This window comes from Vicia villosa, linkage group LG1 (genome assembly GCF_029867415.1).
Source record: "Vicia villosa cultivar HV-30 ecotype Madison, WI linkage group LG1, Vvil1.0, whole genome shotgun sequence".
NCBI lineage: Eukaryota > Viridiplantae > Streptophyta > Magnoliopsida > Fabales > Fabaceae > Vicia > Vicia villosa.
In genome coordinates this window covers 131321600-131334861 of record NC_081180.1, presented here as the reverse complement: position 1 = coordinate 131334861, position 13262 = coordinate 131321600, and the positions used below count along the sequence as shown (strand labels likewise).

The 13262-nt window shown below is 37.0% G+C and overlaps 1 protein-coding gene across 1 annotated transcript; it reads left to right on the top strand.

Moving 5' to 3' along the window:
* The first annotated feature begins 11528 nt into the window (after positions 1-11528).
* Positions 11529-12732, top strand: LOC131616927 (putative F-box protein PP2-B12). The gene is made up of 3 exons (XM_058888363.1): positions 11529-11877; positions 11964-12082; positions 12237-12732. Exons 1-3 carry the CDS (start codon positions 11569-11571, stop codon positions 12661-12663), a joined length of 855 nt encoding a protein of 284 aa, XP_058744346.1. The 5' UTR covers positions 11529-11568; the 3' UTR covers positions 12664-12732.
* The last annotated feature ends 530 nt before the right edge of the window (positions 12733-13262 follow it).

Genomic DNA, 13262 nt, shown 5'->3' with positions numbered 1-13262 from the left:
AAAACTCCTATGCATCCAACATGTGTACTGGGTAAGGATGAGGTAAGTAAGAAGGTAGATCAGAAATTGTACAGAGGTATGATTGGATCTCTTCTATATCTAACTGCTTCTAGACCTGACATTCTCTTTAGTGTTTGTTTATGTGCTCGATTCCAATCAGATCCAAGAGAATCTCATTTAACAGCTGTTAAGAGAATTCTAAGGTATCTGAAAGGTACTACTAATGTTGGTTTAGTTTACAGAAGATCTAAAGATTACAACTTAGTAGGATTCTGTGATGCATACTATGCTGGAGATAGAATAGAAAGAAAAAGCACTTCTGAAAGTTGTCAATTTCTTGGAAGTCATCTGATCTCATGGTACAGCAAGAAGCAAGCTACTATTGCCCTCTCAACAACAGAAGCAGAATATGTTGCTGCTGCTGGTTGTAGCACACAAATGCTCTGGATGAGAAGTCAGCTGGAAGATTATCAGATATATGAGAGTAACATTCCTATTTTCTGTGATAATACTTCTGCTATATGTTTATCTAAGAATCCTATTTTGCATTCAAAAGCTAAACATATTGAGATTAAACATCATTTCATAAGGGACTATGTTCAGAAGGGTGTTATATCTTTAAACTTTGTGGATACAGACCATCAATGGGCTGATATCTTTACAAAACCCCTTGCTGAAGATAGGTTTAAGTTCATTCTGAAGAATATCAGTATGGATTTATGCCCAGAATGAGAAGATGAGAAGATCTTATGTATGAGTATCTTCTGAAATGGAATTGGATTTTTTATGAGAAGTTCTGATTGAAATCAATTAGAAATTGTGATTCAGTTATTACTAACGTTTCATTGTCTAAGTTGATTCAGAATCTCTTTAAAAGCAAAACAGCTGTAACTGGCTATCCAGATGGTAAACACGTGTTCACTATTTCTGGACAAGCGTGCGTGCAGTTGAGGGGACGTCTACTTAGGTAACTGTGCAAATCTCGTCTTTTGTCATTATTATCTCTCCTCACGTCAAATAACATTAAATGCCTTTCATCATTTCTTTTATTATCCTTTATGTTTTTATATCCGTCAAACGTTTCCCTTCCCTAGAACGTTTTCCTTCCCCACATTCCCTCTATTTATTCCTTCATTTCGTTGCATTTTTTTTCAATAAGTCTTGGCTCTCTTTCTCTTTCTTTTTCTCTCTTGTCCAACAAAGTTTTTCTTTGGCATAAACCCCAGTTCATTCATCTTCAACCTAGAGTTCATCCTGACTCCTTTCAACTCAATGAGAACGGATGGAAGGGTTAATCAGTTACATGATGTGAAGCATATCTTGGGATGGCTCTCCAAGTCTCTTTCAAGACAGATCTCTTCTTCAATGCTGTTATCAACATTTATCCAAAGGAAGAAGACCTTCTTGAGTCACTGTAGCCTGTTTGCAACATTAGCTCCCTGTCTATGAACTGTCCCTCACTTCCTCTTTGGTCTCTTGGATCTCTCCTACAGTGGAGGTTCTAGTCTGGACAGGCATGAAGAGTTTTCAAGCTTCCATGGCTGAACAAACTAAAGACCAGAGGGTTCTTGAGTTGTTTGCGCAGTTTTTGCGTAGGATAGAGTCTTAGGCTTTAAGTCTTTGTAGTTTTCTTTCCTTGTTGCATCTGTTTTCCTGCATTCATCTATTGTAATCCTTCTTGTTGAAATCAATGAAAAGTTATTTATGTTTCTTTCCTTTTGTCTCTTGCTTTACATCTGAATCTTTTATGCTTTTTGATGTTATGACAAAAAGGGGGAGAAAATATATGATAAATGATCTGATTAATATTATCAGTTACCGAGTAAAAAGACCCCACATTTACTAACAGAAGCTGCAAGCTTCATATGTTTTTAAGTTGTGTTGTTGCAGGAATCAAAGATTCAAGACCAACATGAGAAGAAACAAGATGATGAATCAAGCTCTTGGATTCTTGAAGCAAGCTGGGTGCTAGGAAGCTTCAGAATCAGAAGCAAGAAGAAAGAATGATCAGAAATAGCTCTTGGATTCTTGAAGCAAGCTGAGTGCTAGGAAGCTTCAGAATCAGAAGCAAGAAGAAAGAATGATCAGAAATTCTGATAATAGAATATGATCCAAATCATTGGCTATTTGCTCTAATACATTTTCTATTGGATCTGATATATTCTATATGGCTTATATGACTCTGATACATATTTTGTGTTCTGATACACATTTTATGTTCTAACTCATTCATGCTGACTTTTGTCGTTTAGTTTTGTTCTGTAACATTTTAGGATGTAGAGATGCTCTGATGATGCTCTGGTACATTCAACAATGTTCTGATACAATCTAGCATGAAGTGATGTAAGAAGAAATTCAAAGCTCTGAAGCTATCCGAGGGAAGCAGAAATCAGAAGCTGTGAATGTTCTAAAGATCCAGAAAACTCAAGTTCTGAAGCTGTCCTAAATGGAAGCATGAATCAGAAGCTGTGAATGTTCTGAAGATCAAAGAAATTCAAGTTCTGAAGCTGTCCTAAATGGAAGCAGGAATCAGAAGCTGTGAATGTTCTGAAGATCAAAGAAATTCAAGTTCTGAAGCTGTCCTAAATGGAAGCATGAATCAGAAGCTGTGAGTGTTCTAGGGATCTAAAGAAATTCATGTTCTGAAGCTGTCCAATGGAAGCAGAAGTCAGAAGCTATGAATTATCAGAAGCAAGAAGCTTATGTGATCGTCTCTACCGAAATAATAAGGGAAGTCTTTTATTATTAAAGTTCTTCGAGTATTTATTTCAGGGGGAGATTATTCATCTCAGGGGGAGATTGTTAATCTCAGGGGGAGACACATTCACATGCTTATGCTATAGCTGTGTAATTTGTCTTTAGCCATCTGCTCTTTCTGATCGCAAATTCATATCATTTATATATGTTTTTGTCATCATCAAAAAGGGGGAGATTGTTAGAACAAGATTTGTTCTGATCAATATTCTTAGTTTTGATGATAACAAGGATATGAATTTTGTGTGAGATAATGTGGTACTCTAATACATTGCAATTTCCCTTTCAGGAAATATATAAAGAGTATGCACAAATCAGCGCTCAGAAGCTTTGTCTCAGAAGGTTCAGCATGCAACATCAGAACATGGTCTGGCAAGACATCAGAAGATGGTCAAGGCAGAATCAGAACATGGGTCTATGGAAGCATCAGAAGAACTTGAGATCAGAAGCAGAAGCACTGAAGTTCTCATGGTATCACGCTCAGAAGCACTTCAAGGTCAGAAGACAAGAAGATGCTATGCACCAAGCTGTTTGACTCTGATGATATTCAAATATTTTATTCAAACATCAGATCAGAAGAAAGTACAGGTGGCAGGCTACGCTGACTGACAAAAGGAACGTTGGAAGCTATTAAAGGCAACGTCAGTAGACACAGCGTGAACAAGGCTCGAGGTAGTTGACAAAAGCGTGAAACATTAAATGCAAAGCTGTACGGAACACGCAAAGCATTAAATGCGCTCAACGGTCATCTTCTCAAACGCCTATAAATATGAAGTTCTGATGAGAAGCAAGGTTGACGATTTGCTAACAATTAACTTGCTGAAACGCTGATCAAATTCAAAGCTCAGAAACTTCATCTTCATCAAAGCTCACTACATTGCTGTTGTAATATATTAGTGAGATTAAGCTTAAACGTTAAGAGAAATATCACTGTTGTGATTATAGCTTTTAAGAAGCATTGTAATACTCTTAGAATTGATTACATTAATTTGTAAGTAACTAGAGTGATCAAGTGTTGATCAGGATACTCTAGGAAGTCTTAGCTTGTGTCTAAGCAGTTGTAATTAGAGTGATCACGTGGTGGTCAGGATACTCTAAGAAAGTCTTAGCTTGTGTCTAAGCAATTGTTCCTGGAGTGATCAGGTTGTGATCAGGATACTCTAGAAGACTTAGTCGCGGACTAAGTGGAAAACCATTGTAATCTGTTGCGATTAGTGGATTAAATCCTCAGGTGAGGTAAATCACTCCGTGGGGGTGGGCTGGAGTAGTTTAGTTAACAACGAACCAGGATAAAAATAACTATGCATATTGTTTTTATCGTTCAAGTTTTTAGACTACACTTATTCAAACCCCCCCTTTCTAAGTGTTTTTCTATCCTTCAGGCTTCTCAGTTGTTTTCCGGGCGGGTTTTAAGGAGGCTCTGGTTAGGGTTAAATCCTCCTTTCTAATTTTGGTTTAAATTCCTGATCTTAGGGCCAGGGACCTTGTTGGAAAGGGGCTAGGTTTTCTCTGATTTAGGGCTCTTCTTTCTCCGCGTGTTTCGATTTCTGTTTTTTCTCCGTTGTTGAGGCTTTGTTAGGGTTTCAGATGCATAAGGGTGGCTGGAAAAAGGTGGATTATCGCAAGAGGTTTTCGTTGCGTTGGGACATCTTTCCGTTTGGTGGTAAAAATAAAAATCCGTCTGCTTCGAGGAAGGAACTTACTTCTATGTTCGTCTTTGAGTTTCTTGAGGAGACTTCAGCTAAGGACTTGTTCGTTCTGTTTGGTTGTGTTGGTAGCGTGGTGGAGGTCGCTATTTCTCTGCGTCGGAACAGAGTCGGTAAAAGGTTTGGTTTTGCGCGGTTTGAGGAGGTGAGCGATGGGCGTCTGTTAGCTGTGCGACTGGACAACATCATTATAGCTGGTAAGAAGATTCACGTTAATTTGCCTAGATTTCAGAGGGGTGTTGCTGGGGGAGCGGGTAGGTTTGGAGAGTCTGTGAATGTCAGAGGTAACGAATCTGGGTCTGCTAAGGATAAGGTTCGCTGGTGGTCTGACTCAAGAAGGGTTGGTAAGTCATATGCGGCGGCGGTGGGATCCGGTTCTGAGGTGGGTGGTAAGAAGGGGGAGGCTAACTTCTGCTTGTCTTTTAACTCGTGCGAAGAGCGGAGGAAGAGATTTGGTAAAGCTTTTGTTGGCAAAGTTTGTATTTCGGGTTCGGCGTTTAACATTCAGACTCACCTAGAAATGGAGGGGGTTTTCGCGATTAAAGTTTCACCGATGAGAGTAGATTGGTGTTTGTAAGAGGACAACAAGGAAGGTTTTATTGAGGATTTAATTATCGAAGGCGAAGATTGGTGGTGGAGTTGATTTTCGGTGATTAAGAAGTGGGAGGAGGGGTTTGTGGATGGTAGGAGGGATATGTGGATTAGAATTTACGGTCTTCCGGCTCTGGTTTGGCATTCTGACTTCTTCATAGCTTTAGCCGAGTTGTGGGGGAGATTTATTTGCATTGATGAGAATACGTCGAAAGGATCAACGTTTGCTATGGCAAGAATGATGGTGAATGTCCCTATCTCGTTCAAGTTACCCGATAGCGTTTCTGTGTGCATTGATGGGAAAGCTTCGGATATTTTCCTTAGAGAAGATGCCATGGGACAGATTCTGGTTACTTCCGATAAGCAAACTGTTGCTTCTTCCAGCTGCGATTTTTCTGGATCCGAGGGTGGCTGGGGTGATGATTCGGTTGGCTCAGATAGTTTAGAAGAACCCATTGAACAATTCTCGAGCAAGGATGAATTAGAAGCAGTTCCGTTTTTTCATAAGTCTGTTGATGTAGCGAATAAGGGGGCGAAAGGAATAGGAGATTCTCTCTTCGGTAGGGAATGGTCTATTCGATAATTCCTTGTCAATGATTCGCTCTTCTCTGGCTATGGTAACACAGTTTTGCAGCCGGTTGTTCCTGATGGCTGTATAGAGGGATCGCAGGAGCAGGTCATGATTCGAGGGACGGATGGTTGTTTGATGGTGGCTGGTAAATTTTTGAGGGCAGAAACGGGTTTCACCAAGGATTGTTTTAGGGTGGGATGGCTGCTTCGCCTGCAAAGAGTAAAGGAAGTTTGGAGGCAAATTCTGTTTCTGTAGAGGGGACTGGAGTTTCATTACAATCTGTGGTCAAGTGCACAACGGAGGATGGCGTTCCAAAGGTTACATCAAAATATTTGAAACGTAAATCTTTGAAGTTACTGGGGAAAAGTTGCTGTGGTGTTGGAAGGAATAAAGGTTTATTGAGTATTAAAAATACTATGAAGGCTTTAGAGGGATCGGACGGTCATTTTAGTGGAATATCATCGTCTCACTATGGAGAACAATCGAAGGAATCAGACATTCATAGGTGCAACATGAGACAATGGAAACTTGTGGACAAGAATTTTGGTGGAAAATTGTGGGAGGCTATTGAGGCTTTGGGGGTGGTGACATGGAGGGTCGTAGAAATTTAATTAGTAGAATAGAAAGGTTGGAACAAGGGGGAAGTCAAGAAGGAAGAGTTAGGAAGGAGTCAAACAAAGAGGTTCAATGATTATTGGTACCTTGAACATTAGAGGGGGAGTGAACGCACTCAAGAGAAGAAGAATCAATTCTTTAATCAATAAAGGTCAAGCGGATATTTTTCTTTTGCAAGAAACTAAAATTTCAAATATGAACGAAGCGTGGGCGAAGAGTTTTTGGAGTTCTTCGGAGGTAGACTTTTCTTTTTCTAACTCTAAGGGGAGATCGGGGGGGGGGGGGGGGGGGGGGGTTGCTTACAATTTGGAGGAAGGATGTGGTGGAGGTGTTGAGTAGTTTTAAAGGAGAAGGATTCTTGGGGATTCATGTTCGGTGGAAAAATCATTTGTATTACGTGGTGAACATTTATTCTCCTTGTGATTTGAGTAGGAAAAAAATCTTGTGGAACGACTTGCTTGCTTGTAAGGAATCGTTTAAAGATGGGGAGTGGATTATGGGAGGAGACTTTAATGCTATTAAGAATTGTGGAGAAAGAAAGGGAAGGGGGTTGTTGTGAATCATAGAGAGTCAGATCTTTTTTCAGAGTTCATCTTAAAAAGTGAGTTAGTGGATATCCCTTGCAAAGGGAAAAAGTTTTCTTGGTTTAGTGGAGATGGCAATTCTATGAGTAGAATAGATCGTTTTCTTTTGTCGAGTAACGTGGTTGATAGGTGGAAGATTACCGGCCAACTTATTGGAGATAGAGACATCTCGAATCATTGCCCGATTTGGTTAATGAAGGATAATTCTAATTGGGGACCAAAGCCCTTTAGGTTTAATAACGAATGGTTTTCTCTTGGCTCTTTTGTTCCTTTTGTGGAGAAAGAATGGAAAAGTTTGAAGGTGGAAGGGAGAGGGGATTTTGTTCTAAAAGAGAAACTTCGGCTCTTAAAAGACAAACTTAGAAGTTGGAATAAGGTAGTTTTTGTGAAGATCGATCTTGAAATGGAGGAAGGAGTCCGTGATATGAACAATGCCGATGAGAGGTTAGTTTCCGGGTTCAATTCTTCTTGTTTTGATGATAACCTCATTTTAAGAAAGGAAGCTTGTAGTAAATTTTGGAGGAACTTGAGAATTAAGGAGAATATGATTCTTCAAAAGTCTAGATGTTCTTGGATTAAAGAAGGAGATGCTAATAGTAGTTTTTTCCATAAGGTTATGAAACAAAGGAGGAATCGTAATCATATTGGTCCTCTATTCTCTTCGGGAGTCATGATAGATTCGGTGGATGGAGTTAAAGATACGGTGTTTAATCACTTTGAGAGGAAATTTGTTGAAACGGAGGAGGTGAGACCTTTGTTGGAAGGTATTCCGTTTAATTGTATTAGTAGGGAGGAGGCGGATGGCCTTGAGAGACCCTTTCTTGAAAGGGAAATAAAGGAGGCGGTGTGGGAGTGTGGTGGGAATAAAAGTCCGGGTCCGGACGGTTATTCTTTCCTCTTTTTCAAGAAGTGTTGGCATTTCATTAAAGAAGACTTCATTCGCTTTTTCAAATACTTTTTTGGTGGGAATTCCGTTTCTAAGGCCATTACTTCTTCTTTTTTGACTTTAATTCCGAAATCCCCTAATCCTATTTGTTTGGATGATTATAAACCCATTTGTTTGGTGGGTTGTTTATATAAGGTGGTGGCGAAGCTCTTGGCGGGGAGGCTTAAAGGAGTTCTTAATTCGATCATTTCCGCTTGTCAAAGTGCCTTTGTCCCCGGTAGACAATTGCTAGATGGTGTGTCAGTAGCAAACGAAGTGGTGGATTATGCTAAAAAAGAAGAAAGTAAGTGCATTCTCTTCAAAGTGGACTTCGAAAAGGCTTATGATAAGGTTAGTTGGAGTTTCTTGCGTTATATGCTTAAAAGGTTGGGTTTTAGGGATAAATGGATGAAATGGATGGAGGCATTGATATTTACTAGTAACATGTCGGTGCTTGTTAATGGTATTCCTACGAAGGAGTTTTGTGTTTCTAGAGGTTTGAGGCAAGGAGACCCTCTCTCTCCTTTCCTTTTTGTGATAGTTGCGGAAGGCCTTTCGGGTTTAATTAGAAAATCTATCGAAGTGGGGGAATTCCAAAGGTTTACGATTAAGGGGTTTTGTTGTGTGGATGTTCTCCAATTTGAGGATGACACCTTTATAATCGGGGATGGAAATTGGAAACATGTGTGGGCTTTAAAGGCGGTGCTTCGGGCTTTTGAATTAGTTTCCAGGCTTGGTATCAATTATCACAAAAGCAAGTTGATTGGTATAAATACTAATAGGATTTTTTTGGAGGCGGCATCATTTCTTCTCTCTTGTAAGGTGGAAGATCCTAACTTTTACTTTCTTGGAATTCCTATAGGTTATAATCCGAGGAAGGAAGCCACTTGGAATCCTCTTTTGTCAAAAATGAAAAATCGTTTAAAAGGATGGATGAACCGTTCCTTGAATTTGGGAGGTAGAATCACTCTTTTAAAGTCCGTGCTTAGCTCTTTGACCATTTTCACTATGTCGTTTTATATAATGCCAAAAAAAGTGGTGAAAAGATTTAAAGCGTTGCAAAGTAAGTTTTTGTGGGGAGGAGTGGAGGAAAAGAGGAGGATCCATTGGGTGAAGTGGGAGGAAGTTACTTTACCTTTTGAGAAGAGGGGTCTAGGAGTAAAAAACATTGAGTTGTTCAATTTGGCTCTCCTAAATAAGTGGAGGTGGCGTATTCTTCAAGGGCTTGACGGTATGTGGTTAGATGTTTTGAAAGCTCGGTATGGAGACATTTCCTCTTTAGCCTTTTGTGGTGGTAAGGGTTCTAAAGTTCTTCCCTCTTTCTCTTTTTGGTGGAAAGACTTGATTAAGGTTAGTTCATCTTTGTCTTTGGATCCTATTGTTGAATGTAGTAAATTCTCCATTAATAATGGTTTTATTACACAGTTTTGGGAATCAAATTGGTTGATTGATACTCCTTTGCAAGAAGCTTTTCCGGTTTTGTATGAATTTTCTAGCTTGAAGAAAGTATCGGTTGCGGCTATGGGAGGTTGGTTGGATGGTGTTTGGATTTGGGGTGATTTTGGAATTCCCGAGTCACTTTCGACTAATCCCGTTATTGTGGAAGAATTGGGCTATTTGAGGTGGAGGTTGGAGGATTTTAGGGGGTGGAATACCGAAAAAGATAAAGTGTCGTGGACCGGTAATCCAAAAAATTCCTTTTCGGTAGCTTCGTGTTATTCTTTCTATGATTCCATTAGACTTCCTTTTGGCCCCCCTAATATTCATGAAGGTGCGTTTGGTTTAATTTGGAAGTTGGAGGTCCCTTTTAAGATAAAGGCTTTTGGTTGGAGGTTGTTTCTTAATAGATTACCTACAAAGAACCTTTTGGAGATTCGAGATATGCATCTTCCTCTTGAGAATTTAATTTATACTTTTTGTGGTAATTGTTTGGAAAGTAGGAATCATCTCTTTTTTAGTTGTGGGGTGGTAAAGAAAATTTGGGGTGAAATTGCTCGTTGGGTGGGTAAAGGGGAAAGCGGTAGTGAAGAGTATTTGTCGAATTTTATGGATTGACACTTATACTTTAGTGTGAATATGGTGAAAGATAGAAAATTGGGGATTATTTGGCTTGCTACTTCGTGGGCCATTTGGTTGGTTAGAAACGGAGTGTGTTTTCGGAGTGAATTATGGAATGTTAACGACACCGTTTGGAACATTAAGCTTTTGGCTTGGAGTGGTCTTTTTGCGGGAATATTACGATCCAATTACTCTTTTTACGAGTTTTGTAAGGAGCCGTTGTTTTTTCTCTCGTAATTGTAATTGGTATGTAATTTTCCTTTGTCGGTTTTTGCCGTCTCTTTTGTAATCGGGTTGGAGAACCCTTAGTTCTCCCTTTTATAATATCTTGATTACTAAAAAAAAATTTTAGAGTAAAAAAAGCGTAGTATTCTTTGTCGTTAAGTTTTTTCAAAAATCATAAAAAATAAAATAAAAAGTTACTTTCTAAAAGATCTCTAGCTATTTAAGAATGGAACAAAACATAAGAAATCAAACGAATTCTTTTAAGGTTATTTTTATCTTTTTATAAACAAAAAGATTGTATTAAAGTGTACTTAACGATTTTCATACTCTACAATGATGTCGATGTAGATGAAAATGAAGACCGAAGAAAAAAAAACAATATATAATATATCTCTACAATATTTAATAGTTTCAGTTATAATATTTAAAATACTATATTTATATTTATTTATACAGCAATGCTATGTGTACACTAAAGTGTACACCTACACCGTATTGGTGTATGTACGGACGACACTGTTCATGTACAGACGGTACTATTCACCGTCCGTACATGAACAGTACAATATTATATTAATATTTTTTTTACGTTTTTTATTTATTTTTTAAAATATTATTTTTTTAAAAAAATATTTTTTTTATATTTTTAAAAAAATATTTGACAATACCTGCAGATTTACTTCCGGATTTACCTGCATTTGAAATTACCTGCGGATTTATCTAAATTTGTAGGTAAATTCGCAAGTAAATCCGCAGGTATTGTCAAATTCGTAGGTAAATCCGCAGGTATTGTCAAATCCGTAGGTAAATCCGCAAGTAAAATCCGCACGTATTATCAAATCCGTAGGTAAATCTGGAAATAAATCCGCAGGTATTGTCAAATATTTTTTAAAAAAACATAAAAAAAAAAATTTAAAAAATAATATTTAAAAAAATTAATATAATATTGCACTGTTCATGTACGGACGGTGAATAGTACTGTCCGTACATGAACAGTACCGTCCGTACATACGGTGTAGGTGTACACTTTGGTGTACAAATAGCATTATTGTTATTTATAACATTAAAGAGAAGCAAATATTGTTCTTTATAATATTTAAAATACTACATTTATATTTATTTATAACATTAAAGAGAAGCAAATATTGTTCTTTATAATATTTAAAATACTACATTTATATTTATTTATAACATTAAAGGGAATATAAATGTAATTTTAGAAACTACACCTGTTTTTTTATTTATTTTAGAATTTACTATATTATACTTGCCTAATATAATATTTCTTAGTATAGTAATATATGTGAGTCATATAAGCTGTATTCTTTGTGGTTAAGTTTCTAAAATCACATAAAATAAAAAAATGACTTTTTAGAAGATTTTTAACTTTTTTTTATAAGCATCTTTTTTATTTTTTAAGGGTTTTTTTTATGAGCATCTTTAACTCTATTTAAAAGGGAACAAAACATAAGATATCAAACAATTTTTTGAAGGTTATCTTTATTTATTTCATAGTTGATATTGCATACTCCACCTTCGATGTTGACAGAGATGAAAATGAAGATCGAAGAAGAAATAAATACAATAGAGGTTCTTCCAGAGGAATGCATTGCCAATATATTGTTGCTCACAAATCCAGTCGATTCATGTAAATTCTCCATTGTTTCCAAAGATTTTTGTTCTGCCTCTGAATCAGACATTGTTTGGGATCATTTTCTTCCTTCTGATTTGATCTCAATCATTTCTGAGTCTCAATCTGGATCCTCTTTGTTAGCCACATCTCCCTCTAAGAAGTCTCTCTATCTTACTCTCTCTGACAATCCCGTCATTATCGACAATGGTAAAAAGGTATCATTTTCACGATTATATGTTAAATATTTGATTCTTTAATTCCTAAACCCTAACTAATTAAATGGTGTTATACTAAAATTCAGAGCTTTCAGTTGGAAAAACAAAGTGGTAAAAAGATATACATGCTTAGTGCTAGAGATCTCTCCATCGCTTGGGGTGACACTCCTTGCTATTGGGAATGGATAACACTACCAGAGTCGCGGTCAGATCTTATTTATATTTTTATTCCGGTTTGCATGTTATTTATATATAATCTTTATTGTATACGTATAATATAAATTTATATATACTTTAACTAATTCTCTTATATTATAAATGTGTTGATTGCGCCATTAATTATTGTTTTTAATTAACAGATTTCAAGAAGTTGCCAGGCTACATATGGTGTGTTGGTTTGAAATTTATGGAAAAATTCATTCACATGTTTTGTCCTCAAATACTCAATATGCTGCTTTTGTCGTGTACAAAATGATTTATCCCCATAACTTCAATCCTCATGGCGTTGGTAGTATTCCTGTGGAATTAACCATAGATAAATTTGAAGACCGCATATGTACAAAAGAAGTTTGGTTAGATCCAAACTATGATAAGGAACTGGATGATGAGTTATTAGGGCTAGAGAGTCCAAAACTGAGAAGTGATGGATGGTTGGAGGTCGAGATTGGAGAGTTCAATTCAAGCCTACAAGATGAAGTTTTTCAGATAGGTGTTGTTGAGATAAGGAATCCTCATACAAAGTGTGGTTTCATTCTTGAAGGAATAGAAATAAGACCTAAGAATTAGCTAATCATAAAGTCACTTTATTGTGTTGAATAAAATGTATTTGAACAATTATTGGATCTAGTTATTATATTAAGAGCAAAAATCTATTTTTTAAAAGTACTCTAGTGGTTGGAATTCAACTTTTAAAGATAATTAGTAACAAACATGTGCATACGCACGAGAACGGTTGTTTGACAGGATATGTTTTTGGACGCGCGATTTTTTTCAAATTATAATAAATATAGGATATTGGAATAAAGACAAAACTTAATAATAATAATAGTAACAAAAAAAATTATTGAAAATCATTTTATTCCAACATACGAAGATGAAATTCAAACAACATAAGTCCCAATACATATATCAGAAAGTTTTCCATCAAAATGGAGAGAGAAACTCTAACTTCTCTCTAGAAACACAAACTGTCAAATCATATTATGGCGGGTGGAGGATGGACAGAAGTTCGTAACAACAAAAGGAAGGGCAAGAATAGCGGATCATACTGGGTGGCAAGGAGGGGGAGGAAGAACAAATGGATGAATAGTTGTCTAACTTTTTCTTCACGGAATATCTAGAGGAACTAGGAGTGAAATAGCTGTTTGAAATATTTAAAGGCTATG